This window comes from Nothoprocta perdicaria, unplaced genomic scaffold (genome assembly GCF_003342845.1).
Source record: "Nothoprocta perdicaria isolate Ctin4 unplaced genomic scaffold, notPer1 scaffold_319, whole genome shotgun sequence".
Classification (NCBI taxonomy): domain Eukaryota; kingdom Metazoa; phylum Chordata; class Aves; order Tinamiformes; family Tinamidae; genus Nothoprocta; species Nothoprocta perdicaria.
In genome coordinates, this window is record NW_020455554.1 from 162,604 (window position 1) to 176,576 (window position 13,973).

A 13,973-nucleotide genomic window follows, 5' to 3' on the forward strand; every position below is an offset into this window, starting at 1 on the left:
CAGGTTTATTAAAATACTAAAGACAGTTTCAAAACGGTGTATGTACATTTGAGTTGTGGCAATAAGTGTTTGAAATAGTATATAATGGTGCTGTACAATCATCAAGGAGAAAAAAAATACATTTCTTTCAAAGAAACTAATAAACCTCCTGCAGCAGCGAGTTGATAGATACATGACCCCTCCTGAGGAGAGAAGATAGGACCTAGTGTTGAAGTCAGTTTTGCCTCTGGTGAGTCCAAGGTGTCAGGGGTCCTCCAGTTCATCAGCCACTTCTTCCTCCACCTCCTTGGTCTCCATGCTGCTGTGCCCAGTTTGCTCTGGCGCCAGGATTCGGCTCAAGGGGACGCCGGCTCCTCGGTGAACGGCCTCGATGGTCTGCTGAGGCACAAAGTAGGTCGGGTTCCCCCCTGGAATTCTCTTCCGCATCTCTTCCAGGTAGCGGTAAGCCTAAGGAAATGCACAGAGATCCCTGGTGAGGAGTGTGGAGCCAAAGGATGGAAAGCAGCCTGCCCGATGACTCCAGCTCATGGTGGGAGGGAGCCGGGAGTTAGAGCCATTGCTGACAACAAAATGACCTTTCTTAGTGATTTGTGTCAATACTAGCTTTGTCTTTTAAGAAAGAAAAGGGTTCTTGAGTGCTAGCTCTATGTTCTCCCGATAGCTGAAGCAGCATCAAATGCTGCATGTGCAATACTTCTTAAACCTTCACACACTACAAGTCAGGTTAATCAGCACGGTTGGAGGATCTAGCGCTTCACAGAGGCCAAGTTCATAATAGCAGCAGGTTACGTTTCAGTCAAACGCTTTGTGTGTGGCACTTCCTGCTGTGAAGTGACTCACCATTTCCTCAAATGCCTGCAATTTTACAAATTTATTTTTTTCTTCTTTGGCCAGGTGGCAAACAAGTACAGTGTAATTGCTGAGAAATGCACCCAGGCCTCTGTGTTCTCGTTGCTATTAATAGAAAAAGTTTAAGGAGTAACCACTCTGTTACGCTCCATGTCCTGTGAGCTTGCTTTGCCCTCCAATGACATGAAATTAAAAATACACACTAATTCAGTGATGCATCCTTAAGTATTCCTTATCCTGCCAAACAGTTTAGCTCTCGTGGGTTTCTTTACAAAGGGTGCTATGCCAAGCTACACTGATGTGTATGAGGTGCAGGCCTTTGGACTGGAGAATTCTCTGGACTGTACTAGGAATTAACTTACTGTATGGAAATCTTCCACTTGCAAATAATGTTCAACCAGAAACCCCAGGACATCCCCGCGACGGATGGTGCTGTCGAGATCTTGTTCCCCCAGGAGCTGCTCACACTGTCTCACTGCTTCTGTGGGGTCTTCAGAGTGAATTCTAGTAAGAGACAAAGTGAAATTATTCACAGTCTTGAGGTGCTGGGGAGAGCCTTCAGCTTCTCATGTGAAGCACGTGGAAAATTTCTGGACCATGTATGCTTCATAAGCACCTTTCTGGCACGTTAGTGCAGAGGAGAGAGCTACACTTTCACAGATCAACAGAATTACTCGTATTTAAAGTCACCTTTCGGTCTTGAATGTCAACAACACTTAAAATCACATATGCTTGTCTTACCACAAAAATCTAACAATAGTTTTTAGACATGAATCTTTTCCACACTATTTATTAAACTTGGGGTACTAAGTGAGGCAACTTTTCCTCCTAGGTGCTGCTGTTATCATTAGTCTACACGTTCTGAATTACAAATCACCTCCGAGCATGGATGAATCGCTTGATCAGGGCCATCTTGCTTTGCAGAAGAGCTATTTTGCTTTCCTGTTCCAGAGGGCTTCTCATTTTTGCTTTTGAAAGGCACTTGTATGCCTCTGTCAGCGCTCCTTGTGCTTTCTCATAGTTCTGGTACTCATCAATTTCCACCTACAAGAAGACAAATGAGCTGGGACGCTCTTCTCAGAGCTGACAAACCAAATGCCTTGAAGAATTACAGGGCAGGGGAAGGTACCTGAGCACAAGCATCATAAAAGCCTGCCAACAGATCGAGGGCCCTTCCTTTGGTATAGAAACTAATGATGTTCTTCATAATCTCAGGGTCCTTGCGCCAGTCCAGTGACTGCAGGTAGTTGGCTGCCATGATATAAATCTCTCTCTGTCTGGAGACTCCAGCAAAAAACACAATTTTCTCTGTGTCTCCAGATTTCAGCAGTGCTCTCATAGCCTGGCAGTGGGAAGGCAAAAAATACCATTGTGAATGAAAAAGCAAAGTCAGGTGGCCAGGAATCCTCCCCTTTCCAGATACTCTATTGTATGAAGACTGTCCCAAGACTTACTTATCAAAATACTCTTTTTTTTTATTGCAGAAAGCTTGTAAAGATAAAGCTGTTCAGCCTCTTCAGGTTTTTCTTCTACCCATCCAGACTGACCTTTAGCTTGTTTCCTGCTTGGGTGTATTTCTTGGTCGCCATGTGGTAGTTGCCTTGCCTCATGCAGCAATCAGCAACTTGCTCCAGCAGCTCCCTCCGCGACTCCTCGGAGATGTCCTCGGAGTCCTTAGCAATTGTCATCTTCTCAGCCATCTCCTCCGTGATGGTCAGATTCTGCTTCAGGCAAACTTGCAGGGCCTCGTGGTACTAAAGGAAGGGAGAAAGCAATGGGCTGCTGCAAACCTGCAGAAGCATTGACTGCAGAGTGGTACAAATTCTAACAGAATTTAACACAGGCGAGCACGCTCTTGTGCCCAGCATTTTGGTAGGGCTCAGCTGTCAGCACAGCAGAAGAAGGGAGAAGACAGGAAGAAAGAGCCTTGACTACACTGATGTTGTGATAGGAGGGTCGTCACTGATTTTTGACTGATCTAATTAAAATTTATCCATCTCCAAATGGTTTAGAAAGATTTTTTTTTTTTTTTTTGCCCAACAGCATGAAGTCTCACGATTTTCGGGCAGAAAGCAGACACAAAGTCAGGGATTTTTTTCTAGAGCCAAGCGGATACCACCGTGTGAATCATCACCGTGAGAGGAAACTTTAAAGCTTAAAAAAACATCGCATATCTGCTAATAAACAAAGAGAAATGTGTGTGCACGCATGAAATGCGTGTGTACTCCCCTGTTGTGCTCTTCTTTCCCTAGGTATGGAGAGAGCACAACGCAAGCACCTACCTTTCTGGCTGTTAGCAGCAGCTCTATGGCCTTCTCATACTGGCCATGCTCGATGAAGAAGTCAGAGCAGCGGGCCAGCAGCGCCGGGTCTGACTTCTCATCCAGGTCTTCAGCAATTAGCTGGAGGGCCCCGAACTGCTGGGTGGCAAAGGCAAGCTCCAGTGCTTTGGAGAAGTGGCCTGCCTGCAAAGGTAAGGGTGATTTTTTAAAGAGCAGAGGAAGAACTACAGAACCAGTGGATAGGATACCATACAGAATTAAGATCCCACCAGGTTTATGAGTGATGAATAGCGCTCAGTCAGACCTACAGTTTATTTAATGCTCCTCTGCTGGAGAAACTGCTTCAACATCCAGTCAGATATTTTTACTGAGCCATTTACCTTGTGGTACAACATGACAGCTCTGTCCATTTGCTCTGTCTTTTCCTCATAGTAGCAGGCTGCCTCTATCATGTCTTCTGGAGAGCTCAGAAGAGCCAGGTTCATCAGCTGATCATCTAAATTGTTCTCCTATGCAAAAGCAAAGATTTGGCTCTAGGTATGCCTCTAGGTAAGCAGCAAACAGATACACAATTCTATCCAGGCTCCAGCTTGATATTGTCACACAGCAGCCATCTTCTATCTAAAATCTATTGCAACCCAAATAACTTGGAAAGTTGATAATTTGTTCGAGGTATTTTTCTGTCGAGATATATGACAAGGAAACAATCTCTTTGTTACAAGCATCCCTTTGCTGACACAGCTTATTAAAAGATGTAGGGAGAATCCAGGAGCATCTTCACCAGCTGTGCTTATTGAGCAAGCAGTGTCTCCCACTTGGAAAAGAAAATGGGTACAAACTGATTGTAACCATTTTATTCTGTGTGCTACCTAAAGACAGAGCCCTGCTTTGTTTTTCGACATAAATATACATCTTCCCATACCTTACACAGGCGAATGGCGTTGTTAAATGCTTGGGCCCTGGTGTAGAAATGCACAGCCTGCTTGATTTCATCCTGACTCTCATACTGACGGGCCAAGTGATACGATGCAGCCCAATTCCCTGTTACATTCGCAATTTCAGCAGCCTGAAAGAAAAACCATGTCTTTACTTTGTGCCAACATGCCTCCTAGGAACAGGAATTTTCTGCAAGCAGAAGGGTGCAAGGCTGCCCTACCTTCTGAATGTTGCCCTGGAAGCAGTGCACACGCACCAGGGAAAAATAGTCCTGAGCCAGTTCATAGTATTTGAGTGCAGCTTCCATTTCTGACTGGCTCTCTAAGTACTGTGCCCACCATCTCCAGAGGTTCCTAGAAAAGCAACAAAATCAAGTGCAGTAGCAATATTTACCACAGCAATGGATTCCTCACTTCTGGCGGTGCTGACTTTAAGAATAGATCCATTTTTGGAATGTGGACAAGCTTTACCCAAATTCACAGGTTTGCACTCAAAAGGACTTCAGAAGAGGTAACCTAGTGTGGCAGTTCTCAGGTAAGATGCAGCGCGTATCCTAGAAAGCTGTGCCAGAATAACAATGCATGAGGCTGGGGCTGAACGTGCAACTGAGAGGATTCATATTGCTCCTTCCCTGCTCTCCTCACAAAATGTGTTTCAGACCTGAAAGTCCCACTGAGGAGAAGGAATGACCACAGCACTAACTTGTCTTTCATCTTGTTGACGTAGTTCTCCAAGGCTTGCAAGTCTTCGGAGAGCATTCGAGGTACCTCAAACCGGTGCGTGTCCGACTTCTCGTAACTGCACAGAAAAAGACCATGCTAGATGTGAAATGACTACCTTATGAGAAGCATCTCCCTTCCTTTGTAAATGCATTTAGTTTTGTCTGTCTGCTACAGAGCAGCAATGCTGGCAACACCGCTTCATTTGTATTATTCAGTTCACCTCAAGACCAGTTGCACCACCAAAAGCACCATCAAAAATGAAAGGCAGGATGCTCCTGCAAGGCGCCTGGAATTGTGGAGGCAACATGATCGCTACATTGTGAATACTTTCACACAAAGTGCTGGTGACGCTCCAAGTGAGATCCTCAGACATGATGCTATTCAGTGCTTTGAATCTGGCTGGAAGGGTAGCAGAAGCTCTGCCTTCCTCCTCTCACCTAGTCCTGCTGCCATTCAGTGCAGTTTCAGTCTCGTTTCCGCTCCTGGGAGGTGACTGCAGTTATGCAGCCACCTCCTGCTCCAGTCTGTCCTCAACTCCTCACCACACCTGATCAGCTCACAGATCTAATTACACCAGAACTCGCCTTTGCTTTTGAATGGAAGTGATCTTATTAGGTAGCAGAAGACATCACCATGCAAAAAGCAAGATTTACAATGAGTACCACGCATGAAAAGTCAGCTCTGCTAACCTCTCCATGGACCCATCCGTCACAGGAGAGGCCTGGAGGCAACGTGCACTCAAATCAGACTAAGTTCTACCATACCAGTTGTGTCTGGGAATAGTAAATAACGAATGGTTTTGTCATGGAAAAGGAAGGAAAAGGGCAGTGGTCTTACAGAGACAAGTACAGGATTAGATATTATTGGAGTTCCACTACAGTAAGTGGCCTCTGAGAAGACACTTAACCTTTCCGACTCTTAGTTTTATTAGGAAGTTTATTGTGACAATGCTTTCACTCTCCAAGATGGAAAGCACTAGAAACAGGAAAAGACTTTAATTAATTATTAATAGTCCTCACCAGATATCCTCCTTAACCTGCCTCTAGTCTCCCCAGGCTCCAAATCCCCTGTATATGCAATGGCACCTGAGGCTGGCACTTACTGGGTGAGCGCAAGGCCGTGGTCCCCAGTGGCCTCCAGGTGCTTGGCGTAGTTGTAGTAGGTGGTGCGGAGGTGGACCCGGTCGTGCCGCTCCGCTGTCTCGATCGCTTTCTGCCACTGGTTTGAGGCTTGGTAGAATTTGTTCAGGAGGTCGTAGCGTTGGCAAGACATGTACAGCTGCTCCGCGTCCTCCTGGAGGGAAAGGGCATGAAGACAACGTCAGCTCCACGGGGGTCTCAGGAGCGCCCATCCAAGCAGTGGTTCACAACGGGCACCACGCTGCTGAGCATTTATTAGTGCAGAACATGGCATTGCACCTAAAGAATAATAACTCAGATAAGGGAAAGAAGGAGAGGTGTTAACCAACTAAATACATATGGCCTGGAATAGCACGTCACTGGGAAACAGGATGTTGATGTGAAAACAAGGAAAGCACTTAGATCCTGGCATGTACTGTGCACTATCGAGTGCACCTATCAGCAGCTGAGCATCGAGCGGGCTGTCAAAGTGTTTTCAGAAAGGCAAGAGACGTTCGTGTGGGGCTGCCCACCCGAGGGCTCAATCTGGGCGCCCACAGAGGTCCTGGCTGGTAGGTGTCCTGCCAAGAAGGACACAATAAGGGCCAGGGGAAGCCCGTGAATTCCAAGGAGGTCTTTAGAAGTAGGAATTCTGCTCTTGGACAATTGACCGACGTTCCTGGGGATAAACGCTATTAATTTCAGAGGGAAATAGAACAGGATGGCTTTGCCCATGCTGGGCAAGCTAATTTAGAATGAATATTTTTACACATTGAGAGGTTCTCGTGTGGAAGAAGCTTTTTCCTGCTCCACCCAGCTGCTGTCTAGCTGAGCACTATATTTAGCGGATGCAGATTATCTGTCCAAGACAGAAAAATAGTTTCTGTGTCTTATTGTTTTGAATTCAAAAAACCATAGAAATCAGGGATGGAAGATGTCTACACTACAATTCTATTACTGTAGGAAAGGAAAGAAGTGACAAAACATTAGTTTTACTAGATTTCCCCTCCATCTCTCCAGGTGGATTTTAATATCCAAGAGAAGGAATGCTACCACTTTTCAGCCTCATAATTTTCTCTATCAGGAAGCTTTTACAAATATTTAGTTTGGACTTCCCTTTTCTTAACTTTAGTTCAGAATCATTCCTCTTCCGCTCTAGCATTTATACTCCTACAATAGCTGTAGTCTGCAAAATATCTCTTTAAGCCAAATGCTAACCATTGGGCTATTTTAAAGGGTTCCTTGTTCATGAAATCTTGCCGGGGCTTAACAATTTGCACTGATTTTCTCTGAACATCTTCCAGTTAATCAACATTTTTCATGGTAATGAGGTACTTAAGGATTGAAGGCAACATTCCAGTGGCAGCTGCAACAACTGCACGGGCAGATCTGTCACACCAAAGCTCCAGGATGTGATGTCTCTGCAAACGCAGCCCCAAACAGATCTGGCTGGTTTTACCATCAAATCACATTGCCAGTTTGTGCCTAATTTATAACCTGCTATAAACTGGGGGATATTTCATCTGTTCTGCTTTCCCACTTTCTCCCTCCCTCTGACCGTTTGGCCTGGATGTGTTCATCCTTTGTTGTTTCCAAAACAGAAATCTCTTCATTTTTTTCTTACAGATCACTGAGGAAGATATCAAATAAAGGCTAACTTAGCAAAATACATGCTTTTATTATTTGTGCCTGCTCCAGTCTGTTCTCAATCCACAAAAATCAAATACAGTACTCAAAAAGCAGTGGATTCAGACTAAAGGACAGGTAGAAAGATGAGTTCCAGTTTGGTGTGTGTTCACTGCAAGGCAAGGCTCTAGGCAGAGGCAGAGGGGACAGTTTTACCCAGTGCACTGGCCTGCGAGGAGGTGGCAGAGCAGCTCAATGGCAGATTTTGCACTAGAAGCCAGTCAAGCTCCACTACTTGTTACCAGTAGCAGTTCGGGAAAAATCAGGATGGAAATTTGGGGGAGTGGAGGGGAGCAGTCAAGCCCAAGATAGCAGAGGCAGCAAATCTGACTTCCAACCACCTCCATGCCAGCACCCTTGGGGCAGGAAGCTGCAACTTGGGCTGTGCTGCTGATTAAGCTTGGAAGAGTCAGACCTCAAGAAAAACACTTGATAAGATTGCACATTTCATGTTTCGCATATACACCATTCTTCAGATGATTCCTTCATTCAGCAGTGTTCTTCCTACATGTTTTCTGCAGAGCAGTTAAGAAGACTGAAAAAATAATCTGCTTTACCTTATGCTGCTATGATTCACAATACTCTCAGGTATGGGATTCTGCCCTGCTCGTTCTCATTTAGGCACCAGGGAAGAAGAAAAGGGCTCACAAGAGTGATGAGCCTTGAGAAATCTGACATTGACTGCAGAGTAAGATATTCCTCAGTATGACACAGTAATTGCGCAGCACTGGATCACAAAATGTTGAAGGGGACCCTCTAATTGTATAATATAAAAACTCAACATCAAGAAAATAATGGTCAGGACCATTCGTCATTATTTCTTAGATAACAGGTCACAGGCTTCATGCCTCTAACAGGGTTTCTGCATCTTTCTCAGATTGTTCAAAAATGGCCAATTTTCATTTCTATTTCCTATTTAAAGTGTGGGGATATTGCAGGATGTGCAGGATTGACAGGATTTACCAGCATGCCCAGCTGAATGGCCAGCACAGCCACTCTGGCCTCCTGCTCGGGTTCCTGTTCGGCCTCCCTCAGCGCCTTGGCCCCTCTGGCATGACCCATGTTCCCAAGGCAGATTTTGGCAACATCCAGTCTCCGAGTCTTCACACACATGCGAGCCATGTTCTCCCAGACAGCCTCACTAGGGAAAACAAGAAAGAAGAGGGGAAGAGTTACAGATTCACCTTCAGGACTTGTGTATACCAGGCAGGTCATCCCCAAAGAATGACGGGAACGGCAGGGCACGCAGGCCGTACAATGCACCAGAAGAACAGAAAAAAAGCCCCTCAAACAAGGGACAGTCCTGGAGTTCAACGGCCATAGCCCTAAGGAAGTGCAGGAGCTTTTGTTTCACTCCGATGTCTAAACAAAAGCAGTTACATTTGCACATAGATGAACACTTACCATGCACCCACCAACCGTTTCTTGTTGTATCATTCAACACATAAACCAATGGGAATTTGAAAAGGTACTATGAAACCTTGCAAGGTACCCTTGCAAATAGTTGAAAACTTACACTGAAATTGTCTTCCTGTGACTGCCTGTCTTCTGCAGTTCAGATCTGGAGCAGCTATGAAGGGTTTATCACCTATAGCAGGGAATGATGTGCAGGAAATAACCCAGCAAACTATTGTGCTCCAGTTGAAAACTTGCATAGAAAAAATGGCACAAAGAGAAAAGCCTCACACTGTTCGAAGTAGGAATTCCCCAGGATGCTTCATGTTGCAAAAATCACCTGCGGAGATGGAAGCAGTGAAGCCGGGCAGCTCCACCACTGCACTGCCCACAGCAGGGCCACAGCAGAGCTGATGGGGACAAGCAAAGATCGACACGGATCCTATTTGCACCTGAAGCTCTTCAGAGTAAAATGCAGCAGATTTGATGACTAAAAACCACGTGTCCTTTTTTTTGCAGCACTTGCAGCTACCTGGAGGAACACAGCATGTGATTACACTCCTCAGACAACACTGCAATACAGAACAAGCATCTAAGTGATAAAATCAGAGAAAGAAAACACACAAAAAAAGAGAAAGGCGACACTTCAGGCCAGCACCTGCACCCAGCTCCTCTTGCAGTCTACAGAGGCCTGACAGTCACGTTTTCCTATGATTAAAATGTTTTTCTCTTCGCAGTGGCTGTGGGAAAGACTCGCACAAACAGGGGAAAATGACTAACCGGGAAGCTGCGGAGCAGGCGGAGGCGACGTGCTGTCAAACACGGGCGACGGAGCAACACTCCTTCTGCTCCTTCTGCCCTCCTGCTCTGCGCTCCGGGTATCTGCAGCGACCTGGCGCCACTACAACCATGTCAGGTAGAAGTCGCTGTGTATTCAAATAGACACTTCAGGAAGGACAAGCAATATGGAAAACACAAAATCAGATTGAAAGCAATAAATCGGGGACACATTTCATATAGTTCAGGTATTTTTGGTTTTTTTTTTTTTTTTTTAAGGTCCATGTTGACTGCTGTACTGAATTTCTGGACATATGGGCATGTCCAGATTGATTCTGGTTCAAGCATGTCCTCCTCTTGCTCTGTTTTGATGTTCCCAAGTCACTGCCTGACTGTGAATGAAGAGGAGAGGGAAGCAGGACCATTTCTGATGCTGAGAGGCCTTCCCAAAACTTCAGTCTTCCTGTGGGGGAGACTATGGATCTCCGTTCAATACAGAAGTGCTGATTCACATCAGCAGAAGATGTGACCTTCCTACCTTTCAAAAGTTTTGAATTAGTCTTTCTTTTATTCAAACCATTAACCGTATCTGCAACTGGAAATAGCTGGAAAAAAAACACATTTAAAGAGCATTTTGGTCACGTTAGATGTCGCTACCATATCTGGCTTTGATAAAGAGAGTAAATTCTGTCATCAGCAAAAGATGTCAAGTTTTAAAAAAGATGTGCGTGCGCACATAGCTGTGCTTCATTAACAGAGAAATGTAAGCAACAGAAATCTATTTTCTGGAGTCTGCAGCGTGCCAGCAGAAGCTGCCCATAGCTATTTCGCTCGGGCTAAACACGAGCCTGTGCCGTGTTTTGTCAAGCTGACACGCAGCAAATTTCTTAAAGGAGATCAAAATCTTAATTCTTAAGAGCCTCGACAGCTTGCAGTTCCCTTGACGCAAAGAGAGGGGAGCTCAGGGCCTCAGAGACAAGGGGAAGAGAAATCTTGTTTATGCTACAGGGGCTGGAAACTTTTGAAAGGAATTGAGCCAAACAATATATTTTAAAACACAAAGCTAAAAGTTACCAGCATGCAGAGACTTGGGAGAGCTTAGAAGATGCTACTTATCATCTACTGGCAGATTTCTGCTCTCATTTTAGGCCACAGCTCCTGCCAAGTTCCGAACCCAGAAGGAGCTGCTGTCACAGGAGGTCCCTCTCACCTGTTCAGAAGAATTGGAGCTCCCTCATCCCACCTCTTCCTCCTCCGCTCCAGACCCAACGGAGCTGAAGGGCTTTTGCATCTCTGCTCTCAGAGCCCAGCCCTTTTCAGCCCACAACTGGTAAGAAAAATTTCAAGTATTTTGCACACAGTAACATGCTGTTTGCTTTCAAAGACTGTCTTCTAAGACATATAAAGACTACCATGTATTTATTAAAATATTTGTAAGTGTACTTGATATTTATATACTTTAAAAAGATCTATTATACTCATTTTAAATTAAGGAAGACACCGGAGTAACATCACCACACGAAATGCTAGAGAACCAAGGTGCTTTACAGAGACAACCCCCAGTACAGAACTGAGGTGGTCTCGCTAGCCAAGGGAGATGCAACTGGCGTGCGCAAAGCAGGAGCCCAGGCTGGACACCGGCACCCACCGCATCGCACCGAAACTGCAAGGGGCCACGGAGCACATCTGTGCTCGGCAAACACAACGATCCAAGGAAGATCCAAAAGGCTCCAGTGTTTCTCTGTGCGCCAAAACAGCAGCCTTGTCCCGCAGTGGCCCGGTCTCTCCGCTGTGTTCTTCAGCCATCGGGGTGTCACCGCCAGCACCGCGGAGGAAGCGCGGCTGCACGGAGCCTTCTGCCCATCAGGAACCGCCAGGGACGGCACCTCAGGCAGCAGCCAACACCAACAAGAGCATAAAGTAACGCAGCAAGTTGGGCAGGTCGGGTCAAGAACCAAGAACCTGGTTTCATCTCCTGTCAGTTGTTAGCGCAGCAAGAACGATGAATCTGTCCTTGCACCCATAAAAGGCAGCGACTTCTCCACTCCAGACGCAGCCTCACTATCCCATATAACATCCCAAGTCATGCTTTACCCTCCCCCCAGCTCCGAGAATTTCCTGTTCTTCCCAACCCCCTAGTTCTCCTCACTCTCTGGACAGGCAGCCCGCAGCTGCACTTCATCAGCCCAAGCTGAAAACTTAACCAAGAGCAGAGGTGGTCCAGGCCCCGGGGCCGCAGCAACGCGCCCTCCTTCGACGCAAGGAGGCCTCGGCACGAGGCGCCTCCACGTATGAGCAGGCACCACCGATCACACAGGTATCTGCTGACACATGGGAGGCCTGACGCCCTGAGCTGCAGACCCCATCAAGAGTTACACATACCAAGGCAAACGCTGATGCCTCCTAAGCCTGGACACAGGTAGAATCACGTAGAGGATGGAATTTGTTTTTCTTCCTATATTTCTGACCCCTGAGGATTTGTTTTTCTTTTCAGTGTAACTGTATTTGTAACATCTGAGAGTCTGATTTCACTGCTATTCATACACCTTCTATTACTAGACAATTCTCATTAGCTCCAAGTTTAAAAAAAAAAAATAAATCCAGTAAATGGAGACCTATTTGCAAATGCTAAATGCCTCTACAGCTGAAGCAGCCATTTACAAAATCTCTTGTCCTCTATTTAATGAAAAAATCACATATTCCCATTCCATTTCTTGATGAGCAGTAGAAAACAGAATCCTGCTTTCCCGCATGGGTCCCACTTCAGCAAACAGGATACTAAGTATTCTCATTTAAAAGCCTAACTCATAGTGGAAAGGCAAATATTACTATGAGATATAGTATTCAGGATGCATTATGATATGAAACAGTAATGTAATGCATAGAACTGGATAGATTTTCCTGCCACAATCTGCACAAATACACAAAATAGTTTGCCCCATGTCAGCAAGAGACAAGAGTCACAGCGGTATTGTCAACATGAGGAGGGCCACGTCCCCAGCGAATGGGTCTTCCTAGGACTGGTTCAAGTGAAAATATATTAACTGCAATAGAGCTCAAGGCGATAATGAATAGTATGAAGAAATTCAGAAATTCAAGGAAATCTCAGGAGATCTGGAAAGCAGTGGATGTGCACTCGAACGTAAACCACGACTGGACCCGTCCCTCTCCTCCACCTGCTACTCCCGTCTGCCTTGTGCCAAGGAAAAAGATGGGACAAGACAGGGTCTGCTTCCTAAGGAAAAGTAACAACTACTGTGATCTTGCAGAGTTTATTATGTGTGAATGGTTAATTTAAAACAAGATCATCCAGCAGAAAATTGCAATGGGAAAGAAGGCTTGAATTGCTGAATTACTGCAGACAATACCCATTCTTGCTGCCTTGCCTTGCTCCTCAGATGCTTTCCATGCTGACCTATTCCTTGGGTGGGTGACGTGTCAAGTGCTGCTGTCCTTCCTCCCCTATAAGCAGGGAACAAGGATTAAAGCTCCCATCATCACAAAAACCCAACGTTGCAAATCAGCAGTGACGAAGTGGTCCCCTCCAGTGACAGGATAACACGGACTTAAAATGATGCAGCTGTTTCAGGGAGGATCTGCTAACCCAAAACCTTAGGTCTAAACTGATCTGATCTAAAGCTAATGCTGTCATGAGAGCCAGGGTCACCACCTACGTATGTTTTGCCTGGCAGTGAACTGATCCATTCATTTCACCCACATCAGCTCCCACCTGCAGCTCCTCGCCCACCTGAGGCCACGAGCAAAGCAACTGGGCAGGGAGGAAGAGATATTTTTGCCTCTGGCAAAGCTGCCGTAAATGCAAACTCATTGACCCGCATGAGTTTGCATAGGTAATGCACAGAATTTCCCATCTCAAATTCCAAGCTCATGCCATAATGGTTAGAAAAGCTGGACCGCTCGAGACTCGCAGCCTTGCACTGCTGGTGAGAAACGTGCCTTCTTTTTGAAGTCAAACTAATTCAGAAACGAGGTAGAACAACTATATACAGCCCAGTAACTCCTGTGGAAAGAAGAACTGCTGTGGCTGAGGTTTAAAGAGTTAGACTCATTTCATTCAGCATTTGCAAAATACGATTGCCTTATTTTCACATGTGCAACAGGAAAAGCACCTTGTGCCCTTCTGAAAACATATTCTCAGATTTCAATAAATGTCAGAAGTCAAAGAAGAGCAAAACAAATGTACTATA

General features: G+C 45.6%; 1 protein-coding gene across 1 annotated transcript in view; it reads right to left on the reverse strand.

The window, feature by feature from the left end:
- Window positions 1-112: 112 nt before the first annotated feature.
- Window positions 113-13,973, reverse strand: part of IFT140 (intraflagellar transport 140) — a 59,825-nt gene continuing 45,964 nt past the window's right edge. Inside the window, exons 18-29 of the mRNA XM_026042965.1 lie at window positions 8,557-8,734; window positions 5,892-6,082; window positions 4,770-4,865; window positions 4,288-4,420; window positions 4,054-4,197; window positions 3,512-3,640; window positions 3,132-3,314; window positions 2,397-2,603; window positions 1,979-2,191; window positions 1,727-1,893; window positions 1,212-1,353; window positions 113-447 (exon numbers count right to left, since the gene is read on the reverse strand). Of these exons, the coding sequence (XP_025898750.1) occupies window positions 244-447; window positions 1,212-1,353; window positions 1,727-1,893; window positions 1,979-2,191; window positions 2,397-2,603; window positions 3,132-3,314; window positions 3,512-3,640; window positions 4,054-4,197; window positions 4,288-4,420; window positions 4,770-4,865; window positions 5,892-6,082; window positions 8,557-8,734 (1,987 nt within the window). The 3' untranslated portion in view covers window positions 113-243. The remainder of the gene's footprint in view (window positions 448-1,211; window positions 1,354-1,726; window positions 1,894-1,978; window positions 2,192-2,396; window positions 2,604-3,131; window positions 3,315-3,511; window positions 3,641-4,053; window positions 4,198-4,287; window positions 4,421-4,769; window positions 4,866-5,891; window positions 6,083-8,556; window positions 8,735-13,973) is intronic.